General features: G+C 29.3%; 3 protein-coding genes across 4 annotated transcripts; 2 read left to right on the forward strand and 1 right to left on the reverse strand.

Moving 5' to 3' along the window:
• Positions 1–2,054: 2,054 nt before the first annotated feature.
• LOC126833365 (uncharacterized) lies at positions 2,055–16,679 on the reverse strand. Of its 2 annotated transcripts, none has more exons than XM_050564659.1 (17): positions 16,077–16,679; positions 13,142–13,230; positions 12,942–13,082; positions 12,251–12,396; positions 12,000–12,187; positions 11,806–11,939; positions 11,544–11,696; positions 11,381–11,468; positions 10,988–11,203; positions 10,533–10,919; positions 9,274–9,463; positions 8,551–8,747; positions 8,027–8,465; positions 6,993–7,501; positions 6,807–6,930; positions 5,131–5,520; positions 2,055–2,440 (listed from the first exon to the last, which is right to left on the reverse strand). In XM_050564659.1, exons 1-17 carry the CDS (start codon positions 16,215–16,217, stop codon positions 2,247–2,249), a joined length of 3,726 nt encoding a protein of 1,241 aa, XP_050420616.1. In that variant the 5' UTR covers positions 16,218–16,679; the 3' UTR covers positions 2,055–2,246. The 2 variants fall into 2 exon arrangements, with proteins under 2 accessions (XP_050420616.1, XP_050420615.1); XM_050564658.1 differs by having other exon boundaries at positions 2,070–2,440; positions 9,265–9,463; positions 16,077–16,677.
• Positions 16,680–16,830: 151 nt separating this feature from the next.
• Positions 16,831–19,819, forward strand: LOC126833366 (retinol dehydrogenase 12-like). Its single transcript, XM_050564661.1, has 6 exons — positions 16,831–17,310; positions 17,376–17,480; positions 18,440–18,604; positions 18,696–18,906; positions 18,968–19,163; positions 19,468–19,819. Exons 1-6 carry the CDS (start codon positions 17,196–17,198, stop codon positions 19,648–19,650), a joined length of 975 nt encoding a protein of 324 aa, XP_050420618.1. The 5' UTR covers positions 16,831–17,195; the 3' UTR covers positions 19,651–19,819.
• A 1,383-nt stretch (positions 19,820–21,202) lies between these two features.
• LOC126833444 (deoxycytidylate deaminase) lies at positions 21,203–24,074 on the forward strand. Its single transcript, XM_050564787.1, has 4 exons — positions 21,203–21,765; positions 22,816–22,966; positions 23,246–23,469; positions 23,569–24,074. The coding sequence occupies exons 1-4, from the start codon at positions 21,696–21,698 to the stop codon at positions 23,877–23,879; spliced, it is 756 nt and encodes a 251-aa protein (XP_050420744.1). The 5' UTR covers positions 21,203–21,695; the 3' UTR covers positions 23,880–24,074.
• The last annotated feature ends 23 nt before the right edge of the window (positions 24,075–24,097 follow it).

The following is a 24,097-nucleotide window of genomic DNA, read 5'->3' on the forward strand; positions in this document are numbered from 1 at the left end:
AATCGAGAAAAACACCTAAAAAATGTACAAATTTTTCAACTTAAAATTACTATGCTCTATAACTTTTTTAAAAATAGTCGAAAATGTTACAAATTTATATGAATTGTTCTTCAGACATATTACTATCGATAAACATAAACAAACCAAAAAAATATCATAACCCCTTTCCTTTAGAAGGGATACAATTTTTTTCTTTATTTCACTTTTTCAAGCAAAGTTTTAAAGATTTAGATCTGAAAATTAGACCAAAGGTAGATCTAAATAGAACTATAACATATACAATTTTCTCAAAAATCTGTAGTCAAATTTGTTTTTTATTAAGTAAAAAGGGTAAATTTACACTTTGGCCGTAGTCAGTTTCTAGGTTGCTATGTGTTGCTTGAAAAAGTGAAATAAAGAAAAACAATTTCTTACATTATTGCTGGTCCCACGATTTCTTCTAAACCACTATAACTAGTTTCAACATACTATCCACAGATTCGCATTGAAGCGTTTATTTAAAAGTGATTTTATCACTTTCAGTTATAATAAAATCTGTAGACCTGTGACCTCTCCGTCTCTAGTCCCTACTATGCTCCGACCCCACTTTTTTATACTTGCATAGATATATATTTAAAAATCTAATAATAAACAACAAATCCTTATAATTCGACTAAAATTAAAAATGTCAATAATGTTTTGATATATTCTCTCTATAGACTAGTTTAGTAATTGTCAGATTTTAATGTACTTGCAATATCACTTCCAACATGAACAAAAAATACATGAATACATTGACTATCCCATACTTACAAGTGATAATCTTTTCTGTCATCTAGTATTTCATTAAAATTGTTTTGTTGAGATTTAATAATATTTGATACTTCTTTCATTAGATTCCAAAATATTTAAAAATGATTTTTCAAGTTAATAATTTTAGTGTTAAAATACATGTTTCTTGCCATACCAATTAGCTTATTCAACAATACATACATACTTTGTAAACTGCGTTTTACATTTACATTAAATGGTTGCATTTTTGTTTTATTAATTGAATAATGGTTCATGATTAATTAGATCATTCCTTATTTATCTACTTTCAGTAAATTTCCTAAATCTTAAGTCTCAACACTTGAAATTAAGCTATAATGACCAGTTATAATACCACGCAATACATTACAACAAATATAATTGTCGCATTCCTAAATAAAAAATTATCAATACTAGATGACAAAATAAGTTGTGAGTTAACACTTAGTGATCTATAAACTGCAGTTAATTAAAATTATTCTACTATTTTGTTGCCACCTAAAGTAATTTATTATTATTAATAATAAATATCAGTTTAGAAACAGTTAAATATTTAAAAAAAACTATGAGAGTGCCCAGTTAGTACTGTATTTTTCTATCACACAACAGGATGTATAAAATACAGTGAATCACACTTTCAATAGTTAAAAGCAAAATAAACTAGTATACAAATTATAGAAATTAACTAGATTTAAGTTCTTTCAGAGAGACATTTACGATTTTATTTTATTTTAGGATGACATTGAACTTTCTTTATATCTGTATCCCAATACGTTTTATTGGTAATAAAGATAAGTCGTCCTCATTAATTTTTGTAACAGATAATTTTGCTCTGTCCCTAACTAAACTAATACAATTACAGAAGCCCAGAATTTTTTTCAAATACAATATACTTGTTGGGCCAGACAAAACAACTTAATATTTTACTTTGATACTATATTAAGCACTTCTAATCTTCTAAATTTGTATAGGTTCCAAATAAGTATGACAATTTATAACTTCAAAAGTATTTCAATTTTAAAGCTAATTTTAATATTATTATTAATAAATAATAGATACTTAAATAAAAGTATTACTTATTTTTATATTATACAATAATTATAATATGTGCTCAATGGTTTTGGTTCTAAAATACATTGATTTGTACTATTAATAGAGCACACATTTATTTATGAACATCTAATTGTATTTTATTTTAAAACATTTAATTAAAACCTAAAATTAAAAAACATTTCATTTGTTCCGAATAATGATACATTTATTATACATACACGTATAAATATATATATATATATAATTTTTTTTATACATATATATATATGTATATATACATATGACACTCATTCACAAATGAGGCAATAAAATATAGTAAAATTTTACAGTCATAATTAAAGTATGAAAATAATAGTGGTAGCTAAAGAACTAAACAAAAATTTTTAGGAGTCAAATAAAAAAAATCATACACATCCAACAGCAGCCGAGGCGGAACTTTTTTTCTTCAAAACAATGTCCTTGATATTCAAATGTACTTTTTCTTTGCGTTGTGGAGGTACCGACTGTAAGCAAAATCGTTTAAATGCTTCTAATTCTCGTTCATCATCATCCATCTCTCCATCCTCCAAATCGATATCTTTTGGCTCGAACACGCTTTCTGCAAACGGCCACAAACACTCATTTTTTTTTTTTTTTAGATTTACTTTTTTATATTAAATATAGAAAAACATATGTATGTGTTATGTTTTTTTTTAATTTTAAAGACAACCCTGCTGTAATAAAATATACATATGGTGGCATACAACAAATTAGAGTTTAATAATAACATGATATAATAAAATCTTAAAAACTCAACTAAAGCAATGTGCTTTGAAATACTGTACAAAATATATCAACATTAAATCATGCGAGTGTAAAATCCAAAACCATTAAGCAAACAATATTGTATAATATGATTATTTTTTATTTTTTAAGCATTAAAATTTTAAAGAGTGCACTACTTTCACTAAAACCCTATTTTGCAAGACTTATTATTGCCTCTCTTCTCATTTCTAAAAAATTCTTAGCCTCTTTAATGGCCATAAAACTGCTAGATAAGGTAACACCCTTTTAATTACTCTCAAGCCTTAAAAATTAAAAAATATCGTAAAAGTAAAATCTCATAAACCTTTAAGATAAAAATATATTAACTTTAATGTTATTATATTAACAAAATAAAAAGTAATCTATATTAGTACCAACTACTGATTATTATTTCAGACTTTTTATAACACTCGAGCTATTGGATCTGGTTCAAAATTTGTTCAGTAAATTAAAAACAGAGATTTGAGAAACACAGGCTATATTTTGCAATCCTATTTTTTTTTCCAATTTAGCTTGGATTGTGAATTGTTATATTAAATATTAGGTAATGAGCGTGTGTCAAATATAAATATAGTAGATTTTATCATGTTCAATCAAATACAATACATTTATTTTTTAGTGTGGCTTATTGACCTAAGAACATGTTATAGTAAGGTTTTCTTGTAAGTAATAATGAATAATATATATAGTAAGAAATAATCTATAAAATTAAAAATAATTTGTATGAAAAAACTGGACTTCTTAAGATAAGGTAAAAAATATGTAAATTTTTTGGTTGGCCTAAAGAGTAACATAATGTTTGTATCTAAAGAAATAATGTAGAATAGTATTATTTATAGTATAGTTAATTTCTTCAATGTACAATTTGTATAACTAAAATAAAATTAAAAATGTAAAAGCCATTTTAAAATTATGAAGCTGCAAAAACAACATGCAATATATTAATAAATAAAATGCCAACACCACTAAAAAAACTTCTATGTACTTCTATAAATTATATACAGCCTTTTAAAGTAACTTTTGATGCATTTTATCATAATCATCAGAGTTTAAATAATATAGTATAGCATGTATATATTATATGTTTTTCATTCTCTAAAAATTCATTTATTAGTAGAAATTGGTAGGTATTAATATAACTTGTTCTGCCAAGACACTTAAGCACCTACACAAATGTTTTGTTTTTTATGTTGGTTGAAATAAGCATGGAGATATGTTAACGTTAAAAAGCCATTTACATGAAATATAAAACCAAAATTAATAAAATTGTAATTTTAGTCTTATTTTATAGAAAATTTATAGTTTTCAAATATCATTATAACTATAACCAAGAGTTAGAGTAACAACAATAAATCTGGTCCACTACAAAAAATTCAGCTCTATTATTTCTTATTATAGAAGTGTTATATTTTATTATACCGACGAAGGCAAGAATGAAGCAAAGTGAACTATTGCTCATTTAAAAAACATTTTGCTTGGTGATTGTATAAAATACCATATACATTAAGTGTTTGGCAAAGGGGTAATCACGTCTTCTCTCTGCGATGGTTTAAATTTCTTTTATATAAAAATTTTGATTTAAGGTCAAAAAATCCATAACATAACAAAAAGGTAATCTAGTATAGGTAAAATGTTAATAATTATTTGTCAATAAAATTGTACGTACAAGTTAAAGAAAATAAAGTATAGATAAGTAAAGTATAAATTCTTATTTCACGTTTACACAAAAATAAGTAAAACCGAATTTCTGAATGGGTTGTGTAGTTCAAACTACATATATTAATTATCTTATTTTTTAGTTGTTATTTTAAATAATCTATTATACATTAACTGTATTTAATGTGTAGGTAATTGAATTCATAATTTTGCAAACATTTAAAAAAACCACTTATCTATAATAAATTGTTTATAATATTTGTAGTAAAAAAAAAAAATATTTATCTTTATTTAAATAAACTTAGTTTTACCATTTTATTAATTGTAGATTTTTTGACCAACAACTACTTTTGCAGAATTTTTAAATTAAAACTTCTTTTTGTAGTATGTAAGAAATTAATAATCAAATTGTTTACAAATAAATTAGCAAATCAAAACAGACAGATATGTAGTATGTATGAATATTTTATTTTGTGATTTATTTAACTAAAATATGCCTCAATGAAACTTTAATTATTATGGCTTATTTTAGCAAGATGTACCTTTTTGTACTTTATGTTAAAAAATGTATAAAAAATAGTTCTTTAAACAAAATAATAGCTAACTAAAGTAAAAAATATAAAAAAAATTGTTAAAAAATGTTCATAGGGTAGGGTACTAAATTTGTTTTTAACTTTATAATTCTGCATTGTCATAATAAATTAATATTTTATAAAATGTACATAATTTAAGCACTATTATGTTTGTTCAGGCTAATAACAGGAAAAAAGAACGTAAATTAAATTATTTAAAGTCTTAAATAATGGGGTAGAGATCAGTAAAGCTCACCCTCAACATCCGTTTGTTTAGAGCTGCCCTTAACACGACGGCGACGACGTCTTTTTTTGCCAGTAGAATTCGTTTCATCATTATCAGCAATTTCTTTAGAATTGTGAGTTTCAGTTATAACTGTATCATCATTGCGCTGATACAAAGGATTTCTTATAGTCACTATGCCACCTTGTCTTTGAATTATAACTGGTAATGGAGTTGACCGTGAAGAATTTGAAGATGGCATTTGTCCTGAGATTACTTTATTCTCATTATTATGAGAATTCCTTATAAACGATTGATTAGTGATAGTTATACTAGGCTGAATATTTTCAGAATTTGTTTCATCTGAATTGGATCCATTCTTTTTACGACGTCTAGTACGTTTATCAGAAGATTCATTGGATTCTATAAACATTGTATGATTATAATTATTAAATTTGAATTTAATTATAAATAATAATTTTGTAACAAAAACTCATTACTATTTGTAAATATATGCTGGTTTTATTTTTGGGAGGATACGGGATGTAGAAGTACGTTAGAAATTAAAAAAAAAATATATATATATATATATATATACTCTGCGCCATGAGAGAAGTAACCCGTTTCGCGCATCACGACTGACGGCCGCGACTGTTCCGAGGTCCCATTTTCCCCACTTTGTGCCATTCAGTGTCGCGCTGAGGCGTGCATACAGCGCGAAACAGGCGATATACAGAGTGATTGTATATAGAGTATATAATTTATTATAATTGTGAATGATTATATTATATTGTCATTTATCAATTATATATATAGTTATTTATTTATTTAAAACACATACGATAGTATAACACAGGTAATTAATTTATATATTAATAATATAATATTAATATTAATATTTATATTATTATATTTATAAACTAATATAATTTATTATATTAATTTATAAATATAAATATAATATGTTATTATTATAACATATTTTTACAACCAGGTCAAGTGAGGTCAGAGGTTATTTTAAAATTAAATAATATTTAAATTAAAATAAAGCTAAAACATATTTAAATTTAAATTAAAACTAAAAAATATTAAAATTAAAATGAAAATTAAATATATTTAAATTAAATATAAATTTAATATTTATATTTAATTTCATATTTCAATAATATTGTTATATTATTATTATAATAATAATAAAATAATGTAATAATTCAACAATAAAAGCAAGTGCGTGGTTCAAAGACGTAAGACGTGAGTTTTGTGACTTGTGACATACTGTATCGTGTTTACGTTATGATACACTCTATATAAGCAGCGCCGCCGACCGTGGGTGTGGCCTATCGGTGGTGATGCGCGGAATCGAACGCGTTTCGGTCGAGCAACGGGTTACTTCTCTCGTGGCGCAAGGTATATATATATACTTATGAAGATATACATATAAAAAAAAACCATCAAGCTTTACGAGCCTTTAAGGCCCAATGCTGCCATCAAGATGGTTTCTTGACGAATTCGCTTCCGGGACGGGTCGTCAATCCGTCGCCGGAGAGGGGGATGGCGGTTCCTTTTTACCGGACGATTGCTCGCCCAGCAAACGGAGTGCCTGTGACCGGGTGTCGAACCGGCGACCGTGAGCGCTAACACACTGCCGCCTTACCCACTCGGCCACTCCTCCTCTTCTATGAAGATATACATATATAACATATTAATACCTGTAGATTCTTCACGGTTGCATCTATCAGTCTTAACAACAACAATATTATTTTGAGAACTTTGTTGCATGTCAAATGGATTTACTGTAGCAGGTGCCGCAAATGGAAATTGCAATGGTTTAGGCTGAAATATTTTTAGTTGTAAATTATATGTATAATTATTTCTTTTTTTTTTTACAAACTTACTTTTTCAACTGATTGTTGAATGTCTCTTGGTGGTTTATAATCACTAGGATCAAGTTTGGTAATAGTGATCCCTGGAGGTAATTGTAATTTGTCAATATCAATAGGCGTTGAAGACGAAGAAATCTTATTAACAGCTTCGTTTATTTGAATGGCAGTTGGGCTGGTCAAGGGTAACGGCTGAGATGGTAAAGGCATTGGACGTGTGAATACTTGATTACTATTTGTTCGCCGAATAAGAACAGTATTTTGCTGGGATGGATTAGAATTTACAGTACTTGTCACTGGCGTTATATTAACATCCGGTGAGCAATACCACTTCATGTTTGATGGTAATTTGGGAGCATTTTTATTCGTGATTAATATACTTTCAACTGGAGCAGCAGTTTGAGATTCGGTTTGATCAGATTGTTTCTTTTTGCGGTTCCTGGTTCTTTTTTTTACTGGCTTTTCATCTGCCTGATCCTGTGCCTTTTTACCTTGGTCACACAATCTTTGAATGGCTTTTATAGCTAAAAAAATGTTTAAAAAATTAATAGATGCATAATAGCAATTTAGCAAACACTAATTTAATGGCGATTATTTTGTTTAAAAGATTTAATGATCAATAATATGTTAGTATCAAGTATCTGGGTAGAATCATTTCGGATTGGATCTGGCCTTATTCTGCTGGTTCAAACAATTTCCATTAAGTTAGGAGAGATGTGTGTGGAAATCACTACCAATGGAGTAGGTCCCTAACGGGGGAAATAGTGTAGAGCAATCGGACTACGGCACTTGTAGTATAATACCAAAAGAAATGTTTGCAATATGCCGAGAATCAAACCGATAACTGTACGTGTTTTAGCCAACTACATGATCACTGTCCACTGCGTTAAACCGGGCCCAAATAATAATATCTATACTTAATACTATAAGTAACTATACTGCTATATTTATTTTATTACAATTTTTTAAATAGCTTATATGAATTTTAATTTAAAAAAAAAACCATAGATTTAAGAATAAGTTTAACAATAGATAGTAATTATTTTTACCTTCATTATCATAAAGAGTACATAAAACATCATCTTCAACAGCTCCCCTAAAAGTTATAGTTACTTTGGAACTATCTGAATCTCTTTTAATTGTCACCATTTTAGAACCTTCCACATCATTAGGTTTTTCACCTTTTTTAACAGATGGCACTTTAGCATTTCCCTGTAATTGTTTAGTTTTTTTCTTTGTGTTCTGAGCAACTGGTAATTGTTGAACTTGTTTCTTTAACTGGTTTTTAGAATTTGTTACTTGTTTTTGTTGTTGTTGTTGCTGTTGCTGCTGCTGTTTTAGTAGTTTATTTTGTTGTTTTATTTTTTTTTTCTCTTTTTTTAATACCTCTTCACGCTTAAGCCTTTCCATTTCTTTTTTTTTTTCTTCTTCTTCTAGTCTTTTTTTCTCTGCTTCTTCTTCTTCTTTTTTTTTCCTTTCAATTTCTTCCTGCATTGAACATACATAAATTTTTTTTTAGTTACTTAAGTTACACAATTTAAAAGTAAATATTTTATTAAAAAATATAGTATACCTTTTTCTCGCGTTGTCTGGCTTTTTTTGCAGCTCTTTTTTCATTAGTGGCTTTATTGCCTTCTATGAAATTTACTATCTCATCGATGGGCTTATCAAATAATACTGGTTGGTTTTCGTTTTTCAACACTACCTTTTGTTTAATACTACTTGACAGGACGTCTATTTTCTTTTTAGGCGTAATAACTTTAATAGGACCTATACAAAATAAAATAAATTATATAAGTTACATATTTAGTGATCCAAGATATTCTGATAATAAAATTAATTACAATAACTATGAAAATGTATCAAACAAAGTTGACAAAATAATTTTTTTAATTACATGTGTATTCCAATACAAAAATGTCATACACACACGTAAACATTGATAATGATTGAATACATTTTTTAAGCACTTAAACACATCAATGTTGATTATACAACTTCACAGATTTTCATTTACGGGTTAAAAGGGAATTCTAGTAGCTTTTTATATTTGTACATAGCCTAAAAGAGTACATCTACATTTTTGGCAAACATTAGAATCAAAAATATAAATTAACACTCTTTATACTGGGTAAAGTAATTAACAAAAATAAATTTATCAATTTTCCAAAAAATATCAAACTAAACTTATAGAGTTATTATTTTAAAAGAAAAGTTATCAAAATAGTTTATCAAAAAATGAAATTTTTTTTTCAAAATTTTAATTATTAAAAAACAATAAACTTACCAGATTTACCATTTGTTTGTGAAGGTTGATTAACTAAATTTTCATTTTGAGGTTGATGAACTTTAGATTCTTTTTGTTTTTGTTTCGCAGTATCATTAGGAGGAAGGTGAACATTCTGTTTAGCTTTTTTCAAAAGATAAAGATTTCTTAATCTATCTCTCATTTCTTGATAGTTTCGACTTACTGGTGCCATAGAAGGCTAATGAAACATAAAAAAATTCATATTTAAATTTAACTTCAAAATAAAATTGACAAAATATACATTATAAAATATTGTATAGGAGCATGGTGAGGAGGCGCAGTTGCTGTTCTGCACTGCTACACCATGCTAGTTCTCAGATGGGTGACCACCCATTAGAAACCAGTCCAAACCAAAAATAAATAATGAACCATAAAAAAACTAAATCGTAACAAACTTTGCTAATGACCATAGCAGTTGAAACGGTTACAAAATTTGTATAATGTGCGTAAATGCCAAGGTATAATAATTATGGTGTACCATAAAAAGTGGCATAACCAGAAATCTGATAGTATTTTTTAGAATACATATTTGAGAGAAATAAAATTAATTATGCCATTATTTTGTTTTTTAAATATTCTGTTTTGTTAAAGATTGTGTTAACACCAAATTGAAGTATTAATAAATATTTTAATTTGTATTTTTTACTTGCTTTTGATATAAATTAAACAACTTATACCTAGCGTATGAACACTAGGTTTCTCTATGATGTACACTTGACAGATGTCTTAATAGGTTTTTGATACGTTTAAAAACAAACAAAAATCCTAAACAAAATTTAGAAGATGTCAGAATTGTACAAACGACTGATCGATTATAAAAGTCTGGGTAGTTAACATATACACACAAATAATGATTAAAATCAAGAAAATTAAAAAAAAGGCTACCTATACTAAACGTAACTAATACGTAACTGGAAAACGTTTCAGTCATATTTTATAAATTTAAAATCTGACCAATATAGGAAAGCTTATCTTTATGGATACTAAATTTAAAAAGTATATATAATAAATATTATATTTTAATTATGATTATTATTATGATAAATGTATTATTTTTTTATATTTTAAATTATTAAGTAATAACATAAGCTCATCATATCAACTGTAAAACAGTAAAACATATTAACATAAAAACTGTAAACGTTTTTTGGAAGAGGCGTTCTATTTTCTATTTTCTTATCTTTGATTAATACAAACTCATGTCACTTAATAAAAGTTAAAAAGATATTTTCTTTTTAAATACTTACCACTCCATGTCCAAATACTTCACAATAACAACAATCACATTGTCTTGGACTAGAAGCTGACCGTTCCGAACAGCTGTCATCTTGACTTGAACGTGCCGAACTTGTTTCTAATATTTCATCATGATGGTGTATTCTCTTGACATGTTCAGTATGTTTGAGACAAGAATGGCCATGAGATGATTTAATATTAGCTTTTGTTGCAATGGGTTCAATGGGTGGTTTTACCCACTGAGGATAAGGATGTCGCCGTTTAGGTTGTTGTTCAACTTTACTCCCAACATTTTTGTCATTAGGAGATATACATTTGGAATTTAACACAGAATTTGATTTAGCTTGAGACTCGGCTCTAGCTGCTTCTACAGCTTGTCTTAGGCTAATGATCGGACCCTGAAATGTTGGTTTTATTTTTAAATAAAAAATATGTTATAATTTAAAAAATAAAAATGAATTAGTACTTTTTGAACGGATTGTTTGACTATATTATTTTTAACTAATACTGGTACTTCATCTTTTTTGGTTTTTTTATCTACACCATAAATGACGATCATCTTGTCTCTAAGTGAAGAATACGAAAAGGCATCTAGAGAAGTCTTTGAACCCCCTTTTGTCTGGTATAGACATTTTCTATTATGAGCATTTGGATCAGAATTACCATTCTGCCGAGAATCTACCTATGGTAACAAAACAAATGGGTAAAAACAAAATTAATAAATTATGACTACTGTTTTATCGTATATTTCAATCATAGGAATATACCTAACAAATTATTAACTTTATCAATTATTCTAGGTGCAACCTAACATACTGTGTAGTTAGTAAACTTTAATATGATTTAAACTATTTCTTACTGTTAGTGTAGAATCATGTAAACAATCACAAAAATTGGATTCGCCATCTTCATCAATATTCTCACAATCACCGTTTTCCATTTTTTCTCTACACCAAGTTTGTAAATTAATTTAATTGGTTGGTTAATTTTTTACAATATTTAAAAAACAGATTTAATCTTACTGATATTCAGGAGCTGGTGACTGAGGTGGTGTAATAGGAGCAGATCCGTTTATCAAATTTATAGAGTTATACACTGACAGATCTATTCCATTTTCGTCTTTCAGAACAGATTCTCTATATTTTTTTGCACCAGACGCCCAAACTTCATTACACCTATTTAAATAAAAAAATTAAATTGTTATTTTATTGTTTTGTTATTGTTGTTTTACAAATTGTTATTTGTTGTTTTAATATACTAATAAATTATAAAAGTATTACATACTTTATATTATGTATACAAGTTCTCGCTTCAGCCCATTCTGATATATTGATTTTTACTTCTTTGACAAAATTACTATAGTCATGAATTAAGTTTGAACTCAATGAGGAATTGGCTAACACAGGTGACGCTAAAATCTAATGAATAATATTTTTTAATTATAACTTAAAAATACGAATAAGTAACCAAAAACTTACTTGTTCTATAAAAGTAGTTACAAGATGATATACAGTTGTATCTGCATAAAGTCGACTATGATACAAATACTGATTCATCATTCGCCATGACAAGTTGAATGCTGATAAATGATGTTCTTCAAGAGGCCTAAGAACGTCTTTCAAATAATCTGCGGCTGCCATTAGTTTTCTATAGTTATCTAACAAACCTAAGCAACCAGCAGAATTCCGTCATGTTTTAATAAGTTCAATAAAATAAAAAATTAACTTACAAAAAACAAAAACTAGAGGCAATTCCGGAGCTTCTTTAGGCTTTTTTTCTAACATTTCTAATTGTTTAATTCTTGCTTCCAACACAAATTCCATTACAAGATTTTCTACATTTTGGAAAACATGATAAGAATCACAGCTTTTCGATCTAAAATTAAAGGGTAATATAAATAAACTTGAAAGATACTTGTGTACTATATGGACTCCAATATTTTTATATTATTATAATAATTATATATATATATATATATATATATATATATATGATAGAATAATTCACTACACATTAACTTAGTTACTAATGAAGCAATTGCTTGCCCTCCTAGAGGACGGCAGGTCACTAAGTGTTTTGGCACTCACTCGTTGCTACGCTAAACGAAAAATATCCTAGGTTTGTAGGGCACTGTCTAGGAGGAAGTCATAGGTTTTAAGTTAAGTCAAGTTGACCTGTGAGTTCCTTCTAGCTGTAGCCTACAAACCTAGAATATTTTTAGTTTAGCGGAGTGAAGCCACACTCAGTGATCTGCCGTCATATAGAAGGACTGGTGAGGGGCAAGTAATCGCTTTATTTTTCTAACAAATAACAAACGTTATTCTAATAACCCTATTATATTGAAAAAATAGGAAGGGGGGCTCTTATAGTACATAAGTACCACTTAAAAACAGTTTTTTTTAAATAGATTGTATTCCTACTCTTCTGCAGCGTCTTTGAATATCTTGAGGGCTGGATAACAATCAATTTCAACACCGTCCATGGCCATTCGATACACAGAACGAATATAGCTCATTAGAGCATTCCATTTTTCTTCCCATTTTTGAGTTTCATTGTCATCACTAAAAATAACATACAACAATTAAAAAATTAATTTTTGATGCAGTAAGTATGATATTACTTTAAATTATTGTTTTTCATAAGATCGCAAAGATCACAGCAGCAATCTTTATCCTTTTGGTTAACATGATGGTTACACACTTTTTGAAGCTGAAAGTAAAGATAACACAATGTTAATGTACAGTTATCTATTTTAATTTGTTATATATATTATTATCATGAGTCTATTATAGCATGTTTACACGTAATTATGGAGAAACATTACATTAACTGAACTGAACAATTTATATTCTAATATCAGCTTGCAAAATCCACAAATTTGAGCTGTATAACGCAAAATATAAGTTTATAATTAATAAGTTCATAAATTCAATTACAGTGCAAAATTTCTCCCAGTGCTCTAAATTTTAAGACTACAAATGCCATCGAACACCATACCATTCTCTTCAATAAAGACTCACTATACTGGATGTGATATCTACACACTTCTTTCCTAACCTTTGTCATCTCCGTTGATAACGTTCGTTCGTAATTAGCGTTTTGACTCATACATAGATTACAAATCTATGAGTTTAAAGTTAAAACTGTTGGAATTTATCCATTTTTAAGAAACCAGAAGAAGTCCATAACTTTGTAGATTAGTAGATTATATTGGTGTTAAAGATTTAAACAACCCTACAAATTTGTGTTACTATAAAAAATTATATCCATAAAACCTAATTAAAATAATAAAATAAGACACTAATATATATATATATATATATATATATATAAATCTGAGATCATCATGTAGTTTAACGGACTATGAAGGCCCAACACTGCCATCATGAGATGGTTTCTTAACAAATTCGCTATCCGGGATGGGTCGTCAATCCGTCGTTGGGGAGTGGGATGGCGGTTTTTTATCACAGGACGATTGCTCGCCGGCAAACGGAGAACCCGTGACCGAGTGTCAAACTAGCGACAGTGAGCGCTAACACACTGCTGCTTTACCCACTCGACCACTCCTCCTCCTTATCTGAGATAACAACACAATATGAATTGGGAAATTTAAAGAATTACACACTATTTTAAAAATACCTAAAAATCATATATAAAAGAACACTATCCTATTTGAAACAGATATATTTTGATCAAGTTGGAAGTTTAAAGGTTTTCACTAGTTGTAATAGTTGAAATTATATTTTAAATATGCTCAGACATAATCACAAATTCAACTTCAATCTTGGACAAAGCTGAAGCATCAGTAATAGTGAATGCATCACACATCAGAAGGGAATTGTAAAGAGGAAAGTTCATAAGCGCTACTAGGGTTAAAATCTTAGGGGGCTACAGCCCTCACCAAAACTTTGGACTAAAAATAACCCAAGGAGGTTCACACTCCATACCGTACCTTCAATATCATTACACATTTTTTATAGAAATTGTTTTACCTGTAACATGAGATTAACAATAAAAAACGATTTCATTATCAATTTCATACTTACAAGGCAATAAAAACAATTTCACATAATATTACTTGAAAAAAACCTATGATTCAAGTGTAAAATATATTTTTATCCATCAATATTTTATTACAAATCGCACATAATCTATAATAGTTAAACTAAAAAAATATTTTGAGTTTTAATAACATTTAATAATCATTTTCAATATTTCAAATAACAAAATACTAAAATTTAACTGATATTCAAGTCTACAAGGAATATTTTATGAATGCGTTTAAGCTTTTGTGGATTGATATATCATTTGGAATAGTTTCAGATATATCCACGTCAATAGTTATAGGTTGACGTTTCGGACTCATTGCAGGGTCCATCTGCAGGGCGATAATGAACTATATGAAGGAATATTTTAGCTACCCCCTAGTTGGATTGCTGGGTAATTCCTGTCACTGTACATATAATACAGGAATGGCGCTCAAGCCGTGTGGTGGAAGGCCCACGACCTGTCATGCGCGTTAGCACACCGGTGCCTCATGCTTAACCGCACTGGTTAGTGCTCTAACACTGAGCGGAAGGTTCGCAAGAACCCGCCCAAATGGGCAACGCTCAGCGAGGTCGGCGACTGACAGGGCCGAGGACGGCACGAGGGCCTTTGCTGAGCCCGCTCAGGGTGGTCGGTCGTGCGCTAGGCGCAAGCGGTCAGTAAACTGGCCGTGGTTATCCTTGTGGTTAGGGGAGAAAGAATACTACCAAGGTCTTCGATCCTGTCGTAAAAGGCACCGTACAGCCCTTCTGACAGGTCACTTCTTCTTGTGACATACCTTCTCCGGCCCGCAATTTGCTAATTTCCTAACTGGGTGCTCCCGCAGTGCTACTAGTCGGTGCGCAGTCGTAGGGGATCCCTTCGGGGCTAACCACTAAAGCCAAGGAACATCTGTACATTTAATACACAATATAGGAATATAACCATATTTTTGTTGTCCGGTTTTCAATTAAAAAAAGAATAACGCTTAATCAAATAAACAAATGAAAGAGTAGGAATATCATCTCCTAGAAGAGATTCTGAGTTCAACTCTGTTTTCAGAATCCTTTTAACATCAGTAAATTGATCGATACGTTGGAACAAAAATATGACTAAATTCAATATTGCGAGTTAAATGGACAGATAGAAAATACGGCTTTCTTATACCCTTAATCTACAACAATATATTATATTGTCAAATAATACAGACAAATATCCGAGATGCTAATGTAATGATTGCGAGTGGATAAGCATCCTCAAAGTCCCTGAGATTTGCGCCTACGTTCGGTCAATATTTACGACGTTACCTTCAATCATAATATTATGATTCTATACGACTACACATCAGGATGAATTTTATTTTTAATACAGTCCAAAAAATATTGTACGATAATTTTATAAATAAAAAAAATAAACTTCCTACTGTGCGGAATGTTAATTCCACACATTCTACATAATAATATAATAATAATTGTCATTTGACTGTGGTTCATCACAAGAGCAGTTGAGCATATTATTATAATATTTACCTGTTCGTGTTGATTATTTTCGTGGTCAAAAACAGCCATGTCGATGCCGTTACATTTGCCACAGCTCTCGTGCACAGGTTGAATAACGTCTCGAGTTCCGTTGCTGTTGTTATCCACGTTCGAAGTCACCGTAATGCTCATGACTTTTTCCGGAATAACATTCGATCACACGCTCGGGGTAAATGGACGCGATCGGTCACGCACACACAATTCACAAACAACGCGTCTAGCGAGCAGAGCAGCGTGTGATAACACGGAGGACGAGCGTTGTCAAAATATGTTTGATGCGATCGGTAATTACATACCACTGTTTACAATGGTTAATTTTCGGGTATCGTTTTTTTATTAAAATTATTTTTAAACCTGAGATACTGTAATTCTATAGGCAAAACATCTGTAAAGATTGCATATTTTTCGCGAAAATTATCTTACAAGCCACAATAAGTGGATAATTAATCATTTAAACTACACCGATTCGTAAATTCGTTTAATCCCCGTTTGAGTGTTAGAAATGTTAAGTGCTATAACATAATACAGACAAATACCATTTTTCTCTCTCCGTAAATCTATTCGTACTTTATCATTTAAAAAGCAATCAAATGCCTCCGATTATAATAAAGGAACGAAAAAATTATTCCAATAGTCTAATGCCGGCCATCATAATATTATTATTATTATTAATTATTAATTTTACGTTTAACGTTTTTTAACCTCTTTGAAATTTGATAACACTAACCGTGATAAAATGTATCGGTTTGATCAAAGATTGGGAGAAAGTTTGAAATGTATTAGGACTTTGAACTTACAATTTTTATTTACAAAGCTACACTAATGTATAATATCAGTTTTATATGAGTAGGCATTGCATAATTTAGTTGTATACATCAAGGATAATTTTTACTGCTAGGATCCACAAAATAAGTATTTTATGATAAAATAGTAATGTAATAAAACACAGTGTATCCTGCATACACCAAAGGACAAATTTTATAAGAAAGAGAAAGTGGACGTACAAAGAAATTGGCTATTTAGAGAAATTCTATTTATTAATCCAGCTTCAGTACTGTTAATTATTTGATCCAGTCTAGGTTTGTCAAATGAGTATAACTAGTTAAAATAATGATTCATTTTTTTATTGATTTTTTTAAACAAATTAAATATCAGATAATATATTATTTTTTGGGAGCTTTTGCTATAATTGATGATATACAGAATCGAGACAAGAATCAATTTGGTATGTATTTAATCAAGTATTACTGTTATAATAAGTTTAAGTTTTATTTTTTTTTTTTTTTTAAGACATTAGTCAACACAATAAAGTTGCTGTCGTTACTGGAGGTGCTCGAGGAATTGGATTAGAAGTTGTTAAAAAACTGTTACAATGCAACTTACACGTTATAGTTGGTAAGTACATTTATTTATTATAATATTATGAATTATAACACTGATATTGTTTTAATGAATCAAAAGTTAATGTGTGAGGTGAAAATGTCTGATATTTGGATAAGAAGTTATTTTACAATAGTATTCAAGAAAAAAGAAAAGGTATACAATTAATGAGGCACACAATGAAAGTTTAGAGAAAAGATGTGTAGAAAAAAAGTTGAAGAGTGAAACATAAGTAAATGACAATCAAATCAAATTGAGCCAATATTTTGTATGAAGCTGTTAGTTCAGTGGTATAGAAGTATGGTTTTTTTCACATCCTCCTTGTACCTACCATTTTTTTGTACCACCGATCCTAAGTACTTAAACATATCAACCTCACACACTTCATCATCACCCATCTGCATTACCTGTCTTACACTATAACTTTCTCCAAAATCAAACACGATTGTCTCCGTTTTACTCTTATTAATCCTCAGTCCTTTCTCCTTTCTGGACTTTCCCCCACAAACACAACGTCATCCACAAACATCTTACACCATGGCACCGCACCTCCCCCTGTATATTTTTCGTAATCTCGTCCATTACTAAAGAGAACACGTAAGGACTCAACGCTGAACCTTGATGCACACCTGCTCACACTCTTATACTGGTTTTTTCATATAAATTTGGTAAAAGTGTATGATGGGGTTCAATAAGAGAGGTAATATTGGTAGTTCTAAGAATGATGAAACGTGTCCGATGAATATATTTATAATATAAAAGAATAGTCACAAGATTAAGTATGGAATACAAATAACTTTTAGAAAAAAACCCACTTTCACCAAAATGTTAATTGTATTACCATAAAGTAGTATAACTACTGTGTTAGGCATCAAAATGTCAACATCTAGTTTTTACCTTTTTTTGTAAAGATTATTCCCGATTACAATTTCACTCTCAATAAAATAATAATAATTGTTTTATTTTTATTTTAGGATGCCGGGATGTAAGTTTGGGTTTTAATGCTATTAAACAAATCGCTCCAATGAATGGATCATTTGTAGTTTACAAACTTGATCTTAAATCATTTGCTTCTGTTAAAAACTTTGCTCAACAAGTGCTGTCAAAATATGATCAAATTCATTTACTTGTTAACAATGGTATCTAATTTATGTTTTAATTAGTATAACTAGTCAGATTTAATAATGTCAAACAATCAAATACAAAGTATATATTTTTTCCATTATTTAGCTGGTGTTATGTTTGTTCCGTATGAAAAATGTGAAAATGGTCATGAAGCTCATTGGACTACAAATTATTTGAGTCATTTTTTGCTAACTGAATTGTTGTTGCCTGTTTTGAAATCTACTGGTGTACAGGGTGATAACGCAAGAATTGTAAACGTAACGTCTTGTGCACATGAAGCTTCTCCTCCAATTGATTTTGATACAATAAATAATGAGTACATATTATACCTGACAATTATAATTTTTGTTTATTTAAGTTTTATAATTTTGTAACAGGGAAGGATATATAACAAATGCAGCTTATGCAAAATCTAAACTGGCACAATTAATATTTACAAAGTATTTGAACAAAATATTGGCCGACTTTCCTGTTAAAGCTTTTGCCGTACACCCAGGTGTAGTGGATACAGAGTTGTTCAATGGTACATTTTTGAAAATAGCTTTTCCTTGGATTTTGAAATATATTTGCAAGGTATTAAAAAAACAACAATTTTTACAAGTTTTTATAAGTATTTACTTATTATTGCACAAAGAAGTACCTTAGCCTGACTAACTTTCTTTGAAATAATATACTTCTTATTTTAACTATTTTATCTATTGTACACTATTTACAATGATCCAAAGATTACAATTTATTTATTTTCTTAATAAAACTTTATAGAAATTACCACATTAAGTACTGAAACATCTTTTGAGAGAATCGTTTCTAAATATAATACTGTTACGTCATATATTATTTTCCACATATTTTATCCCTTTAATATTTTGTTTTTCAGACTCCAGAAGAAGGCTCTAGGTCTATAGTGTATGTTTGTTTGTCTGATGCAGTCGATGGACGTGGATACTATTATGCGAATTGTCAACCGGCAAAATACTTACCGTATGCCGATGATGCAAAAATACAAGAAATACTTTATACTATATCAAAAAACACAGTGGAAAAATATTTGAATCCTTAAACCATTTACTAAATTTTTTGATAGTAACAAATTGTATAGTTACTCAGATACTGTTTATTGTCATTATAGCAAACTAAGTGTCAAAAAATCTCAATTCCTGAATCTATTGAATAGACTGGTTTTATTTATTATTATTGGATTTTTTTAATTTTATAAATTTTATAATGGCAACATTTGTTTATAATTTATAATTTGTATTTTAGTTTTTGTAATAAAAATATTAATACACATATATATATAACATAGTTTGATGGATAATTAATGTAGTATTCTATTTTATTTTAATAATAATATTAAAACTCATGTTTACCCTTCTTTAGATGCACCTTGTTCTACATTTTTCTAAATTTATTTTTTTTACTCGGGATAATTTTTCATTTAGTTTTATAGTTTTAATTAAATTATTTAAAATTGGAGGTGTAGGACTAGGGTGGCCGACTCCATGTAGTTGGGAGTGTAAGGCGGAGATAAAGAAGAAGAAGAATTAAATTATTTAAAATATTCTAATAAATTGCCATATAAGTTTTTAACAGAGCTGTTTTGGACTCTACCAAATATTTAACAGTACATTTTTTGAATAAATTTCTTTATTCCCTGTTTTGAATATTTTTAATTTTAATAGTTTTTTTATTTTAGTCTTTTAAAGTCTTAGACTAATTCTGAATGTTTTTGTTTTGTAGCTTGAGTTCTTTTTGAATCTCCAAGATCTAAATCGTAAAATACCTCAAATCAATTTTGTTTTAAATCATTTTAATAAATAGTATTATCATTACTTTTAACTTTTAGTGAAGAATTAACCTTAATTAATTTGAAATAAAAAATATGTCCCTTAATATAGGCAATGCAGTGTACAGTTAAGCAGATTAGCACATTTCAGTAGTTCAGTACATAGGCCCCTGGATATAAAGGGATATCTAATTTGGGTGGGTCAATGTTGAAATGGAATAAAACAAGCTGTGTGTGAGGTATTAAAGAAATTCTTTATTTATTTGAAAGGCACATTTATATAATTATGTATGAAATATGACATCATTCAAATGTCCACCGTGGCTTCGCACGGTGGCATAGATCCGAGAGGTCCAATTTTCAACAACTCTGCCGCATAGATCCAGCTGAATTTGAGTGATGGCCTGGGTTATGTTGACTTTGAGGGCATCGGTCGATTGCGGCTTATTGGTATAGACCTGCGACTTCGGAAAACCCCCACAAGAAAAAGTCTAGCGGGGTCAAATTGTACGATCTTGGTGGCCAATTCACGTCACCTCTGTGAGAGATAACCAAACCCTCAATCGTTCATGCAGAATATCCATCGTGGCATCGAGTCATTGAAAAATAAACCTCTCAGCGGACATTTGAACGATGTCATATTTCATACATAATTGCATACATGTCTCTTTCAAATAAATAAAGAATTTCGTTAATACCTCACACACAGCTTGTGTCATTCCATTTATCATTTCATCATCGACCCGCCAAAATTGGAAAACCCTTTAGGCAACCGAATGTATAGTTAAGCAGTTCAGTAAATTGGACCTTCGCTCCATAGAAAGAATATTAAAGCTTTGATCACTCCACTATTTCTTTGAATCTTCAAAATATTTTGACAGCCAAATTATCAATTCCCCACTACGGTATACGTAAATCTATAACCTCCACAGTATCTACAGCAGTGGTAAACTGGTTTCAGGTAAAAAATTATAATTAGGACAATTGTTTATTGGATTTTAAGGGTGTTTGGTTAGAGTGGTGCTATCCCGTGGTAGTCCCCGTTTGTAAAGATAGCATACAAAAAGCTCGTACCCTACTACAGATTTAAAAGACCGTGCTAAATTGTCATGTCATTTAATATTTTATATAATATAAAATAAAATATTATTTTACACTGATGAGTGATGAGTAATTAGGTATAAGACTTGTGAATTATATCATTAGACCTTACAATTTTTATACATAAAATTAATTAAAATTCGACTATAGTTGTAATAACTAATTATTGTTTAATTGTGGACAAATCGAAAAAAAACCGCCTAGAAAAGTTATATGAAATGACAAAAAGAAAAAGTAATTTGATCGCAAATCAAAACGACCAAGCGCCAGACGACGGTCCAGAAAAAGGTATTGTATTAACTTAATTTAATTCGAAATAGAATCAATAAGGTATTGTTATTACAATGATGTGTTTTTTTTTTGTGTGTACCCTCTATATCTTTTAAACCGCTGAACTGATTTCTTCGTGTAGCAACTTTATAGATAAGAAATCTTACCTGTAAGGTACGTTATTGGACCAAAAATTTAAAAAGTTCATCACTTCCCTTTCAAAATCGAGGAAACCCCAAAAATGTTTACATATTTTTCAACATAATATTACAGCGCCCCATAGATTTTTTAAAAATAGTTAAATATAAATCCCAAATTGTATGGACTATTTTTTAAACATAGTACTACCAATAAACATTGACAAACCAAAAAATAATATAAACCTTTTCCCCTTGAAGGGATAGAAATGTTTTCTTTTTATAGCTTTTTGAGGTGAAGTTTTAGGGTTTATAGGTCTGAAAATTAGACTGAAGGTAGATGTATAATGGAACTGATGTTCCTTGGCTTTAGTGGTTTACCCCGAAGAGATCCGCTACGACTGCGGACCGACTAGTAGCACTAGGTGCTAATTGCGGGCCGGAGAAGGTGTGTCTCAAGTATATAATGGAACTATAACATATATAATTTTCTCAAAAATCTGTAGTCAAACTTTTTTTTATTAAACAAAAACCCCCAAAAAATTGAAAATTACAGTTTGACCATAGAAAATTTCTAGGTTGCAATGTGTGATTGAATCAACAGGTAATGAAAATGTGTTCATTATTTTGTTATTTACGATCTATGGGTAACTATGGCAATACATTTTTAAAGACAGACGAATGACGATCAACCCTAGTACTAAATGTGCTAGGGTTGTATGTATTTTTAAGCACATTATTGTCATTAGATACAATGATCGATATTTCTATATTTATTGATTTGATTTTATCATTTTCAGTTATAATAAGTCCTGTAGACCTGTGACCTTCCCGTCTCCCCCATGCCCACCCTACACTACTGTCTTTTTTAGAATAAAAATAATTTATTGATAATTACGTAGAGGTCTTTCATGTTGTTATTTTATTACAGGTCTAATAAATGAGTTAGTAAACTGTAATGATGAAGAGCAAACCATCAACACTCAACTACAAGAAACGCCAACTAATCATATTTATGATGAAAAATCCGAATCTAGTACTTCATCAAAAAGAATTGATGAATGCCAAATAATACATAACGAGTAATAATTTTATTTTTAACCGTTTACTAATAAATGGTTTTTTCTTGATTATTTTATTTTTAATAAATAATGGCAAAAATTGTATTAGGTATAATTCCACAGATGGAATATACCTATATGTCAATATACTGTCCATATTAACTGTCCCGATAAAGGTATTTGCTATAATTGTAGTAGTAGTGGTACTGTTGTCGCTGGAGATAGGAATCAAATAAGTATTAATTCCTGAACCTAAATAAAAAGTATAGTGTGATAAAAAAATTGTTTGTTTTATTTTAGGAAACGTTCTAAATATTTGAGTTGGGATGATTTCTTCATGGCTACTGCATTTTTGGCAGCCAAACGTAGTAAAGATCCCGTGACTCAAGTAGGAGCATGTATTGTAACGCCAGATAAGAAAATTGTAGGTACCGGATACAATGGCATGCCGATTGGATGTAATGACGATAATTTTCCTTGGGGTAAAAGTAGTAATAGCAAATTGGACAATAAATATTTTTATGGTAATTGATAATTAAAAATAATATTTATTTATTACAATAATAAATAATTTAAGTTTTTTTACACATTGTAAAAATCAATCGCTTTTATTACATGTACAGTGTGTCATGCCGAAATGAATGCGGTATTAAACAAGAATTCATCAGATGTACGCAATTGTATTATGTATGTTGCGCTTTTTCCTTGCAACGAATGTGCAAAAATAATTATTCAATCTGGTATAAAAGAAGTGGTATACTTATCAGATAAGTATGCTCATAAACTAGAAATGATTGCAGCCAAAAGGATGTTCAACGCTTCTGGAGTAAGCTATAGACAGTACATTCCATCTGTTCAACGACTCGTGCTCGACTTTTCTGAAATTAATTCAAATATGACTCAAATGCCAGACACGCCCAATAAATTTAATTAAAAACTCTTGACTATAAGTATACTATTTATTACATGTTATTGTTGTGTTATTATGACTTTAGGAGTCCTGGATAAAAAAAAATACAAATATTTTGTGTAATTCAATTATTAATTGACAATAAATATTTCTATTTGTATGTATACAGTAGATAAATAACCCTTTTGTAATCAAATGTTACCAGAAATTTCTAAATAAACTAACAAAAAAAACATTTTTAA

The sequence above is a fragment of the Adelges cooleyi genome, unplaced genomic scaffold (assembly GCF_023614345.1).
Source record: "Adelges cooleyi isolate 19-005CV unplaced genomic scaffold, UGA_ACOO_1.1 ACOO_flye_CR_arks_rails_tigmint_CR_PRNA_2, whole genome shotgun sequence".
Lineage (NCBI taxonomy): Eukaryota > Metazoa > Arthropoda > Insecta > Hemiptera > Adelgidae > Adelges > Adelges cooleyi.